Source organism: Mus pahari, chromosome 2 (assembly GCF_900095145.1).
Source record: "Mus pahari chromosome 2, PAHARI_EIJ_v1.1, whole genome shotgun sequence".
NCBI lineage: Eukaryota > Metazoa > Chordata > Mammalia > Rodentia > Muridae > Mus > Mus pahari.
The window spans coordinates 89060563-89078841 of NC_034591.1; the positions used below are offsets into that span (position 1 = coordinate 89060563).

Consider the following 18279-nt stretch of genomic DNA (forward strand, 5'->3'; position numbering starts at 1 on the left):
ATGAGGAGTGAGCCTGGGATCAGAGACAAGAGGAAGCTAAGAGATGAGGGACAGGTGACCCTCAATGGGTGTCCCTAGCAGCCAAACTCTGCTTTAATTCTTGACATTGCACCTGTTGCAGGGACCCCATAGACGCACGTGTTTCAATGCTTGGCCTTTAGAGGGCGGGACTATTAGGAGGTGGGCCATCTAGGAAAGCACAGCCTGGTTCTCACACAAAGCAAAGACCTGAGAGGGGACCAGGGACAAAGAATAGGGAGGCAAAGAGGAGTGGAGAATAGGGGGGAGGCTGGAAACCCAAGGGAACCCCACTGGCTCTCCAGAGGAGCTTCAATGAACACTTCACACAGAACTCAGAGCCATCAGTTCTCAGAACCCCAGTTGACTCCTTCGTAAAATGGACTTGCCACACTGTCATTGGGATCCCATGAGTTAATTTCCGTAAAGCAGCAACGGACGTATTGTAGGTGGTACACGGAACACATTATGACCTTTTACAATTTGTTTACTTGCATGTATTATTGTTGCATGTATATGATGTGAGTAGATTCTCCCCTCCCACCTTTATGTGGGTTCTGGGGACCAAACTCGGGTGACCAGACATGTGCACAAGGGCTTTGCCTGCTGAACCACCTCACCAGCCCCCATAGGGCTCTTGCTCTATGAAAGTATCTGAAACCTGACAAACAATTGTTCAGTATCCCAAGATGGACTGTGTTGAGGGCCAGACTGATCCAAGGCTTTCTCAGAGGCCCCGATGAAAAGACAAAAGGAACCTAGTTCTGTGTCCTTGCTCAGGAGCTGACTTGGCAAGGCCAGCCTGGAGACTGAGACCTGGGCCTCAAAGGAGTTAGCTTCCATTCCTGGGAACTTGCCTTCCCCACTGAAAAGACTGTGGGCTATCAGTCCCGAGACAGTGTGTGCTCAGTCTGTACTGCTCTCTACACACCTTGTGCTCCCCTTGTCCAACACTGCTGGATAAGCCTCATGCTGACTTTGTCCCACTGTACTATAGTTTCTGCTGACTCGGTCCCATATCTCCTCTGGAAGTAGTGTATAGGATGCTGTACTTTCTAATAAGCTTGCTTGGCATAAGGCATAGCTTGTGCAAGACCTCCTGATCACAAACTTCATTACCTTCTTTATCTTCTAATATCCCGGTCCTCTCTCAGGACCCTGTCACTGAAGAATGAGGTCAGCAGTATGTTGTTGTTGTTGTTGTTGTGGTGGTGGTGGTGGTGTTGTGTTGTTTTGCAAAAGTTAAAGGGCTATGGAGATGGCTCAGAGGGTAAAGTACTTGCTTTGTAAGCCTGAGAACCTAAATTTAGATCCCCTGATCCCAAGTAAAGGTCAGATGAGGCAGTGTGCAATCCCGGCACTCCTGCAGCAAGATGGGAGGAAAAGAGAGGGATCCCAGGAAGTCTTCAAGCCGGCTAGTCTGCCCCAGGCATCAGTGAATCACAGACCCTGTCTCCAACAGCACATGCACAAATGCAAAACAATATTAAGACATATTCACAGGTCTCAAGCAGTATGGTGGCCCCTGTGCATTGAATCTGTCACACTCAATAGGTAAGTAGCCCCTAGTGGTTCCATGTGTCTGATACTGTGGATGGTAGTCTTCCAGGAACTGTGATGTGCTGTTGCCTGTAAGGGGTCACTATTGTTCCTTTAGCATGGCCCTACCACCACCACCACCCCCACACACGCACATAGGTCCGGCATCCCTATTCTTCCCCCCTGAATACTGGTTCTCAATGGCTGTTTTTCCTAGTAGTGGGTTCTCTCCAGCCTCTCCCTCAGGACTAGAGAGATGTGGATCTGGCATGTTCTGGTGGGGCACACCAATCAGATTGGTCCTGGATGGCCAGCACTCTCAGACCTTTGAGGGAAGACACTCCTGAGGCCCAGTAGATGAGCAGTCACAGGGTGGAGCAGTAGCATCCTCTAGTGCCAGAAAAATTCCCTCTGCTCACTTCTGTCTTTCTAGAGGGAAGTTCACTATCCAAGGCATGGGGATCGCTACTGCTTTTTGTGGACCTGCATTTGCCTGAAATCTCTCCTGCTGCCTGTAAGATCTGAGCCCAGTAATGTAAATAACTGAAAAGCTAGCCGGCTTGGCTGGTACACTGATGCCACCATGACTTTCTGTCCCCCACAACCTTCAATTTAGTGATCAACTTCTATCCACATCACCAGTACAGGTTTCCTTGCTCCCCTGCCTGCTCTGCTGAGCCAACCTGGTGCAGCAGACGGATGTGGCCCATGCCTCAGCATCACCTCTCAGAGGCCAGTGGGTCTGCGTTCATCCTACAGCTCTGATCTGCCCAAGAGCCGTGCAGAGCCCACATCCAACTAACAGAGGAACATCCCCAGTGCTTCAGCAGGTCGAAAGCAAGTCCAGGAAAACCAAGGCTCTGAATTTGGTTTGGTGGCTGAATACACCGAGAGCCAGAGACGCTAAGACCCAGGCCAGTATGTGGGTCAACAGGTCTGTGATTCTGACCCCTTTGAAGTTGACCCCATGTCCAAAAGGCTGGCCATGTGAAGCCCCTGAAACTTGCATATTAGGCGATGATACTGAGAATCTTTCAATATCAGCCCCCTCTACTCCAGTTCACTCTTCCCCTCATAGAACAAAGGCAAGGAAACAGATTCCCAGGAAAGGACTGTAGTAGCTTTCCCCAGGAGCGAGGAACCTCTCCTTAGGAACAAGAATATACATACTTTTAAAGACACAGATTTACCATGGAACTTTCTCTATAGACCAGGCTGGCCTAGAACTTGCAGAGACCCGTCTGTCTATTCCTCCTGAATGCTGGAATTAAAGGCATGTGCTACCATATCCAGCTGGAACAAGAAACTTAAAAAAAAAAAAAAAAAGACTTACCTTTATTATTTTTAATCACATATTGCTATGTGTATCTTTGTACAAGTGCATTGCCTACAGAGGTGTCAAAACCCTACAGCTGAAGGTATAGATGGTTGTGAGCCACCTGACATGGGCACAGGGAACTATATTTGGGTCCCCTGGAAGAGCAGCAGGAGTTCTTGTCCCAGCCCTGAGACAAGAGTCTTCAAACCCATTCCAGCCTGGCTATTCTGAGGAGTTCACTACACAATCCTTCCACCGCTGAGACAGGCCCTCAATGGTGCCCCGCAGCATCTGTGTCCAGTCGTCTCCTCTCCGCATTGGGATACAGCGTGTCTCCCTGTGCTCCAGGGCCAGGATCTCTGCGGGAGTCTCGGGAGTCAGCCCAGCCGCCTGGACTGCTTCTGGGAACTTGACTGCTGAGGCGGGGGCCAGGCAGCACCGGGGGATGCTATTAGGGATGGGGTAGGACAGGAGAGAACAGGCATAAGGATGGGAAAGGAGAAGCCAGAGGAAGGAGGACCAGGGGAAAGGTTAGGGGCAGGGTAGGGCAGAGAACAGAAAGAGACAAAGACATGATTAATACCTTTGAAGCCTACAAAGTATCCCAATAGAAACCCAGTTCATCCATCATCCCCGTCATGACCTGGGATACAGTTCACACCTCTTCTAAGCACAGCTCTAGTTCTTGGGTACAGAACCCACCACGCCTACTGATGTCACTATCCTTAGTCTTGCATGCCCTCTCTTGGAGGAGAGACTTGCCCCCAGATTGCATTGCTGGTACCTGGACGGTCCACTGTCAGTCTGCTGGTAATGGTAGTTCACCGCTGTGGCCGAGTGGGGACACAGTAGGTACTGGTTCTCCTCCCAGCAGCGGGCCATGGTCTGGGTGATGGCTTCATCAGATACTGACTCAGATGTCACTGCCTCTGAAAGCTGAAAGGTCACGGGGCAGGGGTCGATGTGGGGATTGGTGAATCACAGAAGGACAAGACCCTTGCTGCATACACAGTCACACCCACACCAGGAATTCACAGTAAAATCAATTCATGAGTTTTGAGACCGTTACAGGTTTCAGGCCTACGTAGCAGAAGGATTTGTAGACGTTTGGGTACATCTCGATGTATTTAGCAGATGAGTTAGCGCACAGTCTTGTTCTACAGCCTGATATATAAGTCATGGGTGTCCAAACATTTATGGTGTAAAAACTGCCTTGTCAATTCCTACTCTGCTTAGGAGCACCTCCCCTGGGAAAGCTAATACTCACACTCAGGGCTCCCTGAGTGTGGTTGGTATGCTAGGTCATTCTCTGAAGATGTTCTGCATGCTTACAACACAGCAAATACCCTGCATGGACTTAATGGCATCAGAGGCCACATGGATAATAGATTGTTTATACAGCTACTTCCTGGTTAGGATCAGAGATAGCAGCCAACACTTCTTTCCTCCTCTCCCTCCTCCTCTCCCCCCTCTTCCTCTTTTTCCTCCCCGCCTCTTTTATTCCTCCTTTTCCCAGTTCGGAGGATTGAATACAAAGCCAAATGCATACCAAGCATGTGCTCTACCACCTTGATGCATCACTCAGTGTGATAGCTGTATTTTCTCTTTGTATTTCCAGTACCCTAACATAGGTCTTGAACCACAGCAGATAGATAATATGAGTGGATGAATGAATAAATGAATGGACTGGTGGATGGATTAATGAATGCCCTTCCAGCATATACAGTGTCCTTAGAGAAGAGTGGGGGAGAAAATGAAGAAACACGGGAGACACAGTGTCCAGTTTCTTGGGTTTTTTGGTGTCCAGTTTTAATGGAGGATCTCACTTACATAAGGAGGAGGAATATTGCTGTCTGCACAAACCATGGGCCAAACAAACTAATGTTTGGCTTTGTCAAAGGCAGCAGAAGACTGAAGAGATGGCTCAGCTATTCTGAGCACTAGCTGCTCTTGTAGAGGACTCAGGTTTGGTTCTCAGCAGCCACACAGTGGTAACCATGCGTAACTCCCATTTCCAGGGAGATCTGATGCCCTCTCCGGGACTCCACAGGCACTGCATGCATGTGGTACACATACATAAGTGGACAAACACTCATACACATTAAATAAAAATAGTGAAAAGCTTTGTCTTTTTAAAAGCAGTATAGATTCTAAAAGAGAGAAGTCCCATTCTGGTCTCCAAGGGAATAGCTCAGCCCAGATAACCGTGTCTGGTTTTGAGAAGAACCCCTCAGGAGGGACACTAACCGTGGCCAATTATGTCACATAAGGGACTAAGTTAAAGGAATTGGGTAGGCTGAGGTGGTAAATAAGGATCCTCTTCAAGTGGAAGACACTGAGATAAAGTTGGACCGTGAAAGCAAGAAGGAGCACATTCTAGAACGTTGTGCATCATTAGGCGTCACTCTGTCTGTCAGTCTGTCTGCCTACCCGCCTGTCTGCATATCTATCTATCTATCTATCTATCTATCTATCTATCTATCTATCTATCTATCTATCTATCTATCCATTTATCCATCCAGCTGAGTGCTCTATCTGCATGAATGTCTGCAGGCCAGAAGAGGGCTCAGATCTCATCATAGAAGGTCATGAGCCACCATGTGGTTGCTGGGATTTGAACTCAGGACCTCTGGAAGAGCAGCCAGTGCTCTTAACTGCTGAGTCATTTTTCCAGGCCCCCACACCCCTTGAATCAAGCTTTAATTAAATACTGGCCAGGAAGATGGCCTCTGGCCAGGTCCACCCACCAGGCAATGCTTTCTAACTAGTTTCCTAAAGCAAATAAAACTTATTTATTAACTAAATAAAGTTCCTCCTTCTCTAAAAGAGACAGAGACGAGGACAAAGGAGGGAGAGAAAGGTCAGCCGTGGCTATGGCTTCTGTCTGTACCTGAAGGGCAGAATGGCTTTGTCTTTGTACTGATGTTGCTATTATTGGAAAATAACACCAATAATAAATAAACATAGAAATAGTAACTGTATGGAGCTGTGCATTTCTAACAGTATCTAAAGTGCCTATATTTATCTTTTGACCCAAATTTCTCAGCAACTTTATGAGACAGGGGTTCTTATCATCCTCCCTCTACAGATGAGGAAACAGATGCACTGCAGTTATAAAAACCAGCTTAGCATTTTACAACTGACTCTCCTCACGCAGTCATGAAAGTTCCTGGCTCACAGACGATGCCCCCAAACCAGGCGTCCCTTCCCTCTCTCAGGTTTCCAAACCCCAAGTCTGTCCTGTGGCCTCTCCTGTGGCCTGTCCTGGCTGCTCTCTGGCTCTGACAGCCAGACAACAAGAGCCCTCATGGAACAGTTTGAAAGAACCCAAAGTCTGCAGCTACCCAAGGACCTTCTCCTTCCTCCACGGGATGCTGTGGGAGGCACAGAAAGAGGCCTTCTGTGCTCACAGGTAAGAACTAGGGGAACCTGGAATGTTAAGCACACGGTGTTGTGTCATGCAACAACTGCCATCTGCCTAGAAGGCTGGATGTAGACTTGTAGACGCGGTTACTAGCCTGGTGACCTTTGCTCTGTGTGGGAGAGACTTCTGGCACTGGCCCCTCCCCCAGACCCTTCTCAGTCAACCTAAAGAACCAATCTTTATGGACTATACAATGACTCTTGATGTATTTAGATCTGTTCTGTATGTAGCTTACTTTATTCCTCAAGGAGATTTATATGTGCTTTTTGTTGTGCACACAGGACTGACTTAATCATCACAAGAATAATGTTCACTACATTGTGCTGAGCTTAAATATGCCTAAAATAAATAAATATGCCACTAGAGGTCAGACTCTAGAAGTTTTAACCAACACTGCCTACTGAGTCCTGTTGAACGAAACTTGTTTCTTGCTTCTCTCCGAGGTCACTCCAACGACTGTGGAGATTGCAGAGACCCCCCCCATGCCCACCCCCTTAGGGTGTAGCCAATGACCAACCTTGTTATGTAGGTCCTTGGGTAGCTGCAGACTTTGGGTTCTTTCAAACTGTTCCATGAGGGCTCTTGTTGTCTGGCTGTCAGAGCCAGAGAGCAGCCAGAAGATCCTCTCCATGTTGTAGGGAACCTGAATGGAGAGTCGGAATCTAGGCATCCTCATTCCAACACTTACCCAGTCCTGCCCCACCAACAGACGGCCAGATCTGTTCTTCTCCCCGGAGGCCCACCTGAATGTCCATAGCAGATGCCAGGGTTGTTCTGACAAGCTCACACAGAGAGAAGTCTCCCTTCTGAACAGTCCTGTGAATGATGTCATTGCGGTTCACTGCCACAGCCAGACAGATAGGCAGGCCCATCTTCTGAGCAATACACCCAGCTTGGGAACACAAGAAGGCCAAAGGATTTTTGAATAAAGGCAAAGTTTTTTAAACATTTTGCTGTATGAAATGAGAATGGGAAGAGGATCATAGGAGAAGAGGAAGAGAAGTCCCATGGTCACTGTGCCTTGTTCTATGTTTCAGCCACCTACCAGGGACGAACATACACTGAAGTTTTGTGAGTCAACTCTTGGCATCTTGGAGGTACTATGGGCTGAAATGCCTTGCCCAAATCCTACCAATGTGCAGGGTCTAGGTCTTTGCCTTTCAGCTTGTTTTAGGAAGGTGTCTGCTGTTCATTGCTGATCTGCAAGGCTAGTGACCCACAAGCTTGTAGGGCTTCTCCTGTCTCTGTCACCTTGCCATTGGGACACTGAGATTACAGATATGCATCAAGTTTTATGTGGGCTTTAAGGGTCCCAACTCAGGTCCTCAGATTGTGTGGCCAACACCATACCTACTGAGTCCTCCCGTTAGTTCCCTACTTTTTTTTTTTTTTTTGGAGAGAGGATTGTTTTATCAATATCACACTTAATTTTGGAAAGCCCATTCACACTCCTATGTCACTTGATCCTCATGGAAGCATTACAATGTCCTTCAGTAATGAGGAAAAATGGACGCTCAGGAGGACCCAAAGACTTAAGGTCAAACAGGTCCTTACAGAAAAATCCGAGATGGGAATGGCCTCCACAGGTCTTGCCCATTTGTTTATTTGTGCCAGGTGCTATAGGTGGCACCACTAGCTGGAAGGTGACATGAAAGGGAAGCACATTGGGTGTCACCCTCTGAGTAGTGAGGATAGCCCCCTTCCTCGCCCAGCTGCCAGCACACTGTCACCTCTATCTTCCCATAAGAAGTCAAGAAGTCTTCTAACCACGTGGGTGCTTTTCTCATCTCACCCACTCATCCCTGGTGCCTTGAGAAGCAATGGAAGGGACATAGCTACCAGAAACCCGAACACCATTGCCTCCTTGAGAGATGGAAAAGATGTAGACTCTAGCCTGCCTGGGCTGTCAGCGTGGCTCACTCCCAACCAGAGTAAACAGAGGCAAGCTGACTTGTCCTGTGTCTGGTTCCTCACTCTAAAACAGTAAGAATAGAACACGTGGGGCTGGTGAGATGGCTCAGTGGGTAAGAGCACCCGACTGCTCTTCCGAAGGTCCGGAGTTCAAATCCCAGCAACCACATGGTGGCTCACAACCATCCGTAACAAGATCTGACGCCCTCTTCTGGAGTGTCTGAGGACAGCTACAGTGTACTTACATATGATAAATAAATAAATAAATCTTTAAAAAAAAAAAAAAAAGAATAGAACACGTGGACCCTGGATATATCTACAGAGACCTTCTTCCGCATCTACCGAGTCAACTGACCATGAATCAAAACTATCCAAAGTAAGGTATGGTGATACACGGTACGTTCCCAGCATTTGGGAAGCTGAGGCAGAAGGATGGAGACTTTTAAGGCTAGCCTAAGGGTCTTAGGGCAGCCTAAATTACATAGTAATTACATAGATTTCTTCTCAAGAAAAAAAAAAGCATGTATATTAAACATGTTGCTACTCTTTCTTGCCATTATTACCTAAAACAGAATGACCATTTAGATAACATTCACTTATTGTATTAGTTATTTGATATCATCTTGAGGTGATTTAAAGTACATAAGTATATGTACATAGGTTATATGTAGACACCATGCCAGTTTACATATAGGACTTGAATCTCTGCAGATTTTGGTGTCTTCAGGGGTCCTAGAACTAATTGTCCTAGTTCCATGAAATCGTTAACCCAGGAAGAGCACTTAGAACATCATCACCTGGTGTATAGTTAATGCTTGAGAATGTTCATTAGTATTTGGTGCAGGGACAGCACTTTCCCTGTACAAAGGTCATGAGCACTCTCAGTCAGACTTGTTCCTCACAGGCAGCTCTGAGCACGTGATCCACTGAGGACTCGAGTCTGAGGAACTCTTAACAACCATTCAGCTAGTAAAGTTCAGAGCCAGGGCCGGACTCCTGATGCCAGCGCCCTTGCTGTCTCACAGGGTCCCTGGGTAGTGAAAACACTGCGTCATAGCACAAGGCGGGTGCCTCTCAGCAGGCAGTGAGTGGTGCTGGGAATCAAGTGCAAATTTAAGCAAAGGGCACTGAGCTATATTTGGTGGCTGAGCCCTGAGTTCTGTCTACTAGCGGTTGTGTAAACACAGGCAAAGGTACGGAAACTTCCCAGGATTGAGCTCTCAGTCTCTCTGGGTGCTTTCCGGAAAGTCCGTTTGCATCCCAGGGTCTCCTTACCTGCAAGGTTACCCCCAGCACCCGTTGGCACTACCACCTCCACTGTGGGCAGGGGGTGCTTGTCCAAGGATGGTGCACACTGGAAATAAGCGAAGAAGTGGTGTGCCATCTGCACCAGGACCCGAGACCAGTTGATGGAGTTTAAGCTCATCACGTTGTGCCTCTGGACAAAAGCCACATCAGCAAACACGGCCTTGATGGGTTCGTCAAGCTCATCACTGTTTCCTTCCACTGCCAGGGGAGAGAGAAGCGGGCATCTCTCAGCAGCAGAAGCCCCTGGCACTCACTCCTGGCTTGTGGGGGGAGGGGGGCTCCCAGGCCTGGCAACCTGAGTTTGATCTCTGGTGACCGTATGAAATAACCTCCCACAAAGCTATCCTCTGACCGCCATGTGGTTATGTGTCATGTGACCTCCATATGGTCATGTGTCAGGTGACCTCCATGTGGTCATGTGTCCGGTGACCTCCATGTGGTCCTGTGTCACAGGCACCCATCTGTTCATCACACATACAATAATAATAATGATGAATTAATAAAGCTTAAACTCAGCATCCATGTGGCCCACCCCCACTCCTTGAGCTAACAAAGCGAAAACACATCTTTCCTATTAGCCCCTGAATATGCACACATCCTCTTAACAGTCACACCTGAAGCCTCTAAGAAGAAAAAGAATGTGAGCAGTACCGCTTACAAACAAACTGAGCTATTTCCTTGATGCACAGAACATATACAACAGAATAGAAACACCTTAGCTCTAGCAACAATGATGACATGCTAGACTCATCAACAACCACAAAAATGTTACTATTTCATAGGCCAGTGATGTTCTCCAGCCCCAAGAGAAGATTCTACTCATGCCCTTAGATGAAAGTCCTCTGGTAAATCTTGTACAAGGCAAGAGAAGAGGACTGTAGGACCAAAAACAATTCTTGACTTCGATGCTAGGACCTTGACCCTGTGACTAGCAAGGTTGGCACACGGGAAACAGCTGGGCCCTCGGGAGCCTGAACATTGTTCATTAAAGTCTAACAATAACCAAAGGAAAATGCAGCCAGATGTGGGCAATTGCCAAGGCACAGACTTTACACTGGAATGTGCATGTGCTTGCCGAAGAAGAGCAAAGGGATTTCTTCTCAGCTTTTGAGAAAACAGACCAAGGGCATTCATGCTGCTCTGATGACAAGACTTCTTTCCACTGTTTGAACTGCTCGTCAGTGTTGATCTGTTAGCATAAAAATATCCTCTCTGCAATTTGTTTTAGTCACCGTTCTATTGTGAAGAGACACCATGGTCACAGCAACTTATAGAAGGGATCATTTAGTTGGGGGCTTGTTGACACTTTCAGAGGGTTAGTTCTTGATCATCATGGCAGGGTGCATGGCAGCAGGCATGCTGGTACTGGAGTCGTAGCTGAGAATTTACATCTGATCCACAGACAGAGGGCGGTGTAAGGGGAGATAGGGTCTGGCTTGAGCTTTTGAAATCTCAAAACACACCCCCAGTGACACACCCCTCGTCCAACAAAGCCACATCTCCTAATCCATCCCAAAGAGTTCCACTAACTGGAGATTCAAACTGGAGATTCCACTAACTGGCATTCAAACATATAAGCTAATGAAGGCCACTCTCATTCAAACCACCACAGGATTATACTAGGACCCAGGCCAGTTGTAGAAGAAATTTTATTTTATTTGTATTTATCTATTTTTAAGTTTATTTTATTTTATGCATATGGGCATTTTACCTGAATGTATGTCTGCATACCACATGTATACAATGCCCATGCAGGCCAGAAAGGGATGTCGGATCCCACTGGAACTGCAGTTACAGACAGTGGTGAGCTGCCATGTGGGTGGTGGGACTCAAACCCTGTCATCTACAAGAGTAGCCAGTGCTCTTAACTGCTGAACCATCTCTCTAGCGCCTTATATGTATTTATTGCTAGAACATTTCCTGTGTTTCAAGTGAGTGATTTAAAAAACAAAAGACGCAAGCATGACCAAAGTATGTAAAACCTCAACCAAGACCCCTACTTCTCACAGTCTTATGCCTTTCCTTGCAGCTCAGTGAGGTCAAGCAGGAGTGAAAATAGAGCCACGGCTCCACCCATACTCCCCTGTCCACTGCTGTCAGTCGCCTAAGCTATGGCTCCCCCATACTCCCTCCCCTCACCCCTGTTCTCCGCTATCACTCTCCTAAGGATAAAACATTTTATATTCATCTCCACTATCAGTCTCCTAACCACTGGGTATCTGGTGTAGCATGAAATGCATAGTTTTCTCCTTTCTCCAGTCACAGAATGCTATTGTTCCTATGACAAAGCTGAAGTCTTCGTCATATGGCTAGCTATAATGGAACTGGTAGTAGGCAGCACCAGGCGGCTTCCTATTTTAATACTTGATCCAGTTACCTGCATGCCTGGCCGAGCTGTCTGCCCTCTAAGGAAGGACGTGGACTGCCAACATGCACTGACACATTGTCTCACCTATGAAACATGTTTGTGCCCTCAACATTTCTGAAACCCTGGAACTGAGCACCTTGCTTGGCTTGCTTACGTTATGGTTCTGCATGGCTGCCTCCATGTGACATTGGCAAGTGGGAACTTCCCAGAGGTAGCACTGACAGACACTTGAACCAGCTTGAACAGTCCAACACAGTAAATGCGGGTCTGAAGCCATATGCCAGTTAGTGTGGAAGACGGTGAAGCCAGGAACCTGCCCAGAGCTAAGCCAAGGCACCTCAATACATGACAAGCCCTACCTATGAAACGACCATTCGAGCTGGACCACACAGTCCCTGCACCCACCTCCAAACACATGAACGTTCTCCTCCAGCACCGTTGTCATCTGGAGCTCCTGAATCTTTGAGCAACGGCCTTTGGGCAACAGAACAATAATGTCCACATTTTTGGATCCTTGAACACTCTCAATGGCAGCACTTCCTGTGTCCCCAGAAGTTCCTAGAAAGGAGACGCCTCCCTTTAGAACAAGGGGAATAAAGAATAAAATGACCTTAAAATATTGGTGCCCCATGCAACAACACTGGCTTTCAAATACTTGAAAGATCGGTGCTGAGTACTTAGCCCAGGGTCGTTGGATATGCTGATAAAATCAGGACATCAACAAGTATACTGTACACCTAAAAATATCATTCCAGAAGAATCCATAGCCTCCAGCAGGCTGAGGAAGGGATCTCTGGTAGTTAATCTTGTCAACTTGATCGTCATGGAAACACACCTCTGGACACCTCTGTAAAGGCATTTCCACAAAGGTTTGACTGAAAAGGGAAGACCCTGGCTGTGGTCCTGATCAAAAGAAAACCAGGAACGCAATCTGAGCACCAGCATCTATGTTCTCTGCTTCCTGACTGTAGAGACAGTGTGACCAGATGCCCCCAGCTCCTGTCACCATTCCTTCAGAGCCATGGTGGCCTGTACTCTCAAACCTTCCTTCCTTCAGTTGTTCTTGTCTTGAGAAAAAGAGAAAAGTAACTAAGGCAGAATCCGTGACAGAAAATCAGGTCAGAAACCCTCTAGACAGAATCCGTGCCAGAAAATCAGGCCAGAAACCCTCTAGACAGTACTCTTCAGCCTTCCCAGTGCTGCGACTCTTCGGTACCCTTCTTCTTCTCGTGTTGTGGTGACCTCCAACTGTAAAATTATTTTTATTGCAACTTCATAACTGTCATTTTCTACTATTATGAATTGTAATGTAAATATCTGTTTTCTGATAGTCTTAGGCCACCCTGTGAAAGGGTCTTTTGACCCCATCCCCAAAGGGGTTGCAACCCACAGGATAGGAACTGCTGCTCTAGAAAAACTGATAGCATAAGCCTTAAAAGATTCAGTCAAGGCTATACTGTGCATTGGCGTCCTCCAGCTGGAGGGCTAAAAACTCCCGCTCCCTCCCGACACCCACCCACAACAATGGTGACATGCTTCTTCTTCTTCTCCAGGAAGTACTGCAGGAACTGTGCTGTGCAGGACAGGGACAGGTCCTTAAAGGCATATGTGACCCCATGCCACAACTCCAGTACGTTCAGTCCATTCTTCAGCTTGCATAGATGGACCACATCTCTGTGGCGGAATCTGCTGAAGGCTCGGTCAATCAGATCTGTGAGAGTAGAGATTGGACAGAAGGGATGGTATTAGCTCTTCAAGTTTTCCTTCTGCCTCTGTAATCTTTAATGTTTATCTCCCATTGTCAACTAAAAAGCCTAGAAAATCTGATCTTAAATGATACACTTAGGAACAGGATTGCACGGGTCTAGAAAAATCTGGGAGGGCATGTATTAAACTGCTCATACATTCTTCTTTAGAATTCCCCAGACACCAGAACTAGCTCTAGAACTTGCCTAGTTTTCATTTTGTATACTTCTTTATTGAGTCTTTTTATTTTAATTTTGTTTACCCTATGTGAGTGGGTGTTTTTCTTGCTCGTATGTATGTGCACCATATGTGCGCAGTGCTTGAAGAGGCCAGAAGAGAGAGCCAGATCACCTGGAGCTAGAGTTACAGATGGTTATGGGCTGCCATGTGGACTCTGGGAACTGAACCCAGGTCCTCTGGAAGGGCAGTCAGTGCTCTTAACTACTGAGCCACCTCTCCTGTCCCTATAAGCATGTATTTCAGTAGAAGATCAAGTCATAGAACAAATAAACCAGTTTCAACCTCCTGATTTTCTTCCCCAAAGATGAAAGTTTCAAAAGCCAGTGCCATTACCAGTATGTAACCTCCCTGTCTCTGTCTGTCTGTCTGTCTGTCTGTCTGTCTGTCTGTCTGTCTGTCTTTCCCATATGCTTGTAGATCAAGATGTAATCTCTCAGCTACTGCTTCATCATAGCCTGCAGCCATGCTCCCCACCATGATGGTCATGGACTCTAACCCTCCAAAACTGTAAGCCCCAAATAAACTTTTTCCCCCCATTAGTTGCCTTGATCATGGAGACTTATTACACCATTGAAAAGTAACTAAGACACACCCAAACCTATTGAACCAAAGTCTGCTTTTAATTTGAGATCCTCCAGGGGAATTCATTTCGCCCTACAGCTTGAGACATCCTGTCCCAGAACATTCAGCAAGACAAGGTAGTAATCTCGGTGTCTTGATGACTGAGGGCGACATTCATCAACACTCAAGCTTTTGGAATGACTGAAAAAATCCTTAGTCTTGATTAAAAAAAAATAATTATCAAACTTCAGTAGGTCATTTTGTCCTTCATCTCACTGGAGGAAGGGCAGAGAAACTGAAAAGTCTACTTCTGAAATTCTAGAATCAGGAAATAATCTTACAAGGTTTGAAAAAGGCAACTAGGGATTTTCTGGGGGTTGGGTAATGAATTTACAACTCAGGGAGGGAGTGTGTGGCACTGAGCTGGGGTTGGCAGAGGGGTCCTCACCATTTAAGTCGTGTCTTGGAATAAGCTCCAGGCCAATGAAGAGGGCACACAGCTCCTTCACCAGGCTGCGATAGGACAGCGTGCTCCAGTGACGCAGGGTCTCTACGTCCAGCCTAGGGAGCTCCTCCGGCATATAGAGGCCCCCATCTGGTGCATAACCAGAGAAGAGGGCCCCCTCAAAGTTGACCCGTGGGGCCATTCCCCGGGTGCTAGTGTACCACATGCTCCTGGAGGCCTGCAAAGAGAGAGAGTCCCAGAGACAGCTGGTTGTCAAGCTCCCAGCACCCCACAGGAAGAGGCTAAGCGTACAGAGTCCTCTGATCTGTCCTCGGAGCCACCACTCACTGGGATATGTATCTCAGACATGGTGATGGCAGCCCTGACCTGAGTCTCAGCTCAGCTTTGTCAAGTCTTGCATAAATCATGATCCTTCTGGTCCAATCAGACAATTCCACCGAGTATCCTACCTTGAGGTGTGGGTAATGGAGTCTGCTGGGCAAAGGGAGTCACAGCTCTTACCAGTAACAAAGAAAACCTTGGAATGGAGAAAGATCATATCAGTAGCAGGTAGCTGCCATCTTGACAGGCTTCTTGGTAAAGAAAAGACCAGAACCTCTGATTGGCAAATGCTGGTGCAGATGTGGGGGGAGGGAACATTTATTCACCATTTGTGGGAATGCAAAGTGGCTTAGACACTATAGAAATTGGTATGGAGAGTCCTCAAAAAGCTAGACATGGCTCTATCATATGATCTAAATAAACTGCTCCTGGCCACATTCCCAAAGGACTCTATATCCTACTACAGAGCTACTTGTTCACTCAGGATCATAGATGTTCTACGCACAGTACCCAGGAAATGGAGACAACCTAGATGAATGGATAACTGGGAGTCAGTTTTCTTCAGGCTCTCAGAGGCTACACATACTCCAGTAGATGGCCCCACACCCATGTACTAAATGATCTCAGTGAGGTTTTTTGTTTGTTTTTAAGCAAGAGACCACATAAAGTTGGGAGGGGAAATGGTGGGGAGGAATCAGAGGGGACAGAATAGGGATCAAAATACATTACATACATGTATTCATTTTTTTAAAAATTGCAAGAACCGTGTCCTAGGAAACTTCTTAGTCCTATACATATGATGGTTGGGCATTATCATCAATAACTATTACCCTATCTTGCAGCCTAATTTAGAAGGCTAGCAGTGGAGCCTACATACTGTCTTTGAAACTCTCTAGCCATGGCTAATTAACTCTGGCATGGATTCAGGTATGATCATTTGAATGGGACAGAGATTACAGCAGAGTTTATAGTTTCCGTGGTTAAACCTGTCAACTTGACTACACATAACTCCCAATACCACTTAGGCATTTCTGCGCCCATAAGAAGGGAAAATCTGACATTGTCGGAGAAGAATCCTAGATTCCCTTTCCTTCCCTCTGGCCTCCCCTGACCCTGGAGATGGAGTCCAGACCTATCCTAGGCAATTGCTCTGCCACTAAGCTCCACCTCCAGGCCTGAAGTCATGGCTTCCTCCTCCAGGTCTGTGACACTTGTGGGTCCACAGTGAGTTCTACATGAGCTGCCACACACCACTCTGCTGCCTACAAATGCATTCAGCTTAGAGGCAAGGCTGTGATGAGTTACCAATCAGGCAGATCTCACCCTTTGACGCTGCAACATGACTTTGCTATCTACAAAGTTTAGGCCTCAGCATGGTGCCATCAAGTTACAAGAGCAAGCTATAAATGAAATCACATAATGTTTTAAGTAAGCTTGCAATTTTGTTTTGGGCCTTCTCATTCATAGCTATCCTCAGCCACATGCCTGAAACCAAGAATATTATTAAATAGAACCAGGGTGGATAATGTACCGCTGGGTTAATGGGTATAAACAGAAATGACGTTAGGAATCTGGGACATTCAGTCAGCCCACACAGGAGTCCATGACATGGAACATAGGTACAGCGGCTCAGAAGGCAGAAGCAGGACCAGGAGGTCAAAGGCTTAGCAGTGCCTTCAGTAACCACGCGGAGTTCTGGAATGCTGTGGACAATGTCAGCACCTAAGCAAACTGCCCTGAAATCCTTGCTGCATATCCTTGTTTCTGGACCTGACTAAAGGAAATGCTGCCAGTGATCAAAGGATTGGGGGTGCCGGGACAGGGCAGAAGCAGGTGGAGCTATAAGGAACATTTTTCCAAAGCCCTGTACTCAGTCCTCGGTAGAATGGACCACATGATACCCGGGCACTGAGGTGGGGAGTCTGCAACCCAAGAAAGACATGAACAAGGTACAAAGACAAGAGCCTGGCTTGAACTCAGCATGTGCCAGAATAAGAAGATGGCTTGATTAGCAAACAGTCCCAAGCTTCTCACAGGATTAAGGGCTGTCTCGGTCGGTTCTGAAAGATCACTTCAAGGGACAGCGCAGAAAAAGCTACAACTAATGCTTCTTCTTCTTCTTTTTTTTTTTTAAAGACTGCTGTGTGAGGGCTGTGGACTCAGATCTCCGCTGTACTTTACTGTGATAATTACTTTCTGGAACGTTTTTGGATTTTATTCCAGGCGGAGACAGGGCAATAACCACGATAAATAATAATAATAATAGTTATCCTGCTTTGGGGGTAGGATTCGGCGTGGCAGTGGGCGGAGGTGGGGAGGCATGGAGACTCGCCCCTAGTGGCAGATCACTACTCCTGGGTTGGAGTTTAAGGCCTGAGAGGGAGGGCGGTGTACACCCGCTGGCGAGCTCGCCAAGGCCTAAGACCCCATCCGCACCCTCTGAACACAGCGCACTGTCCTGAGTTTCCGGGTTCATCCCGTACTGCCAAACTCTGGCTGCAGGAGGAAAACAGGAGAAATCCTCCACCCGCGCGGACTGCTGGGGCTGCTGACATCCTAAGGCCACAGCTGGCTTTAAAACGGTGGCCCGGAAGCCAGGCTGAGCTACAGGACCAGGACAGCGGCCAGGAATCTGACACATCGCGGTGGAGAGCGCGGGGTTGGGTGCACGAAGCAGGGGACTGGGCGAGGTTACCGTAGGGGCGCGGAGCTGCCTGGCGACCCGAGTCCAGTGAGCGACGTGCACAGCTCTGACTTCCCAGAGCCGGAGGAGGTTCTGAGTTTAAAGCCAAAGCTGGGGAGGAGCTCCTACAGAGGGCGGAGGAGGGGGAGTGGAGGAGGGACTTGGGGGAGGGGTAGAAGACAGAACTTGGAAGACAGGATTAGGGGGGTGGAGTGGGGGACCTGGCGGACACGGGGACACTAGCCTTTGTGTTCAGTGAGTGCCTTTCAGGCCCTGGATTCTCTTTTAGACTCATGATCTTCACTGAGACTCAATAGAATAAAAGCTGGTGACATTTTGTTCTGTTTTTGTGTGTTTACTTATTGAGAGACCAGGC

At 47.4% G+C, this 18279-nt stretch overlaps 1 protein-coding gene across 3 annotated transcripts; it reads right to left on the reverse strand.

The window, feature by feature from the left end:
• Window positions 1–2677: 2677 nt before the first annotated feature.
• Window positions 2678–18008, reverse strand: Thnsl2 (threonine synthase like 2). Of its 3 annotated transcripts, none has more exons than XM_021191180.1 (10): window positions 17916–18008; window positions 15349–15416; window positions 14882–15116; window positions 13403–13597; window positions 12292–12444; window positions 9486–9716; window positions 7043–7191; window positions 6817–6942; window positions 3660–3811; window positions 2678–3323 (listed from the first exon to the last, which is right to left on the reverse strand). In XM_021191180.1, exons 3-10 carry the CDS (start codon window positions 15102–15104, stop codon window positions 3098–3100), a joined length of 1455 nt encoding a protein of 484 aa, XP_021046839.1. In that variant the 5' UTR covers window positions 15105–15116; window positions 15349–15416; window positions 17916–18008; the 3' UTR covers window positions 2678–3097. The 3 variants fall into 3 exon arrangements, with proteins under 3 accessions (XP_021046839.1, XP_021046838.1, XP_029389574.1); XM_029533714.1 differs by having other exon boundaries at window positions 2895–3323; window positions 15401–15416; window positions 17916–17938; XM_021191179.1 differs by lacking the exon at window positions 15349–15416 and having other exon boundaries at window positions 2887–3323; window positions 17916–18002.
• Window positions 18009–18279: the final 271 nt, after the last annotated feature.

Bases quoted from the DNA above. Each gene is read 5' to 3' on its own strand.
- Thnsl2 (XM_021191180.1), bottom strand. From the start codon at position 15,104: ATGTGGTACACTAGCACCCGGGGAATGGCCCCACGGGTCAACTTTGAG. The intron at 12,445-13,402 runs GTGGGTGTCGGG...TCTCCTTTCTAG, and splicing joins GCATGTCACCATTGTTGTGG to GAACTTCTGGGGACACAGGA. The intron at 6,943-7,042 runs GTGGGCCTCCGG...CTCTCCATTCAG, and splicing joins CATCTGCTATGGACATTCAG to GTTCCCTACAACATGGAGAG.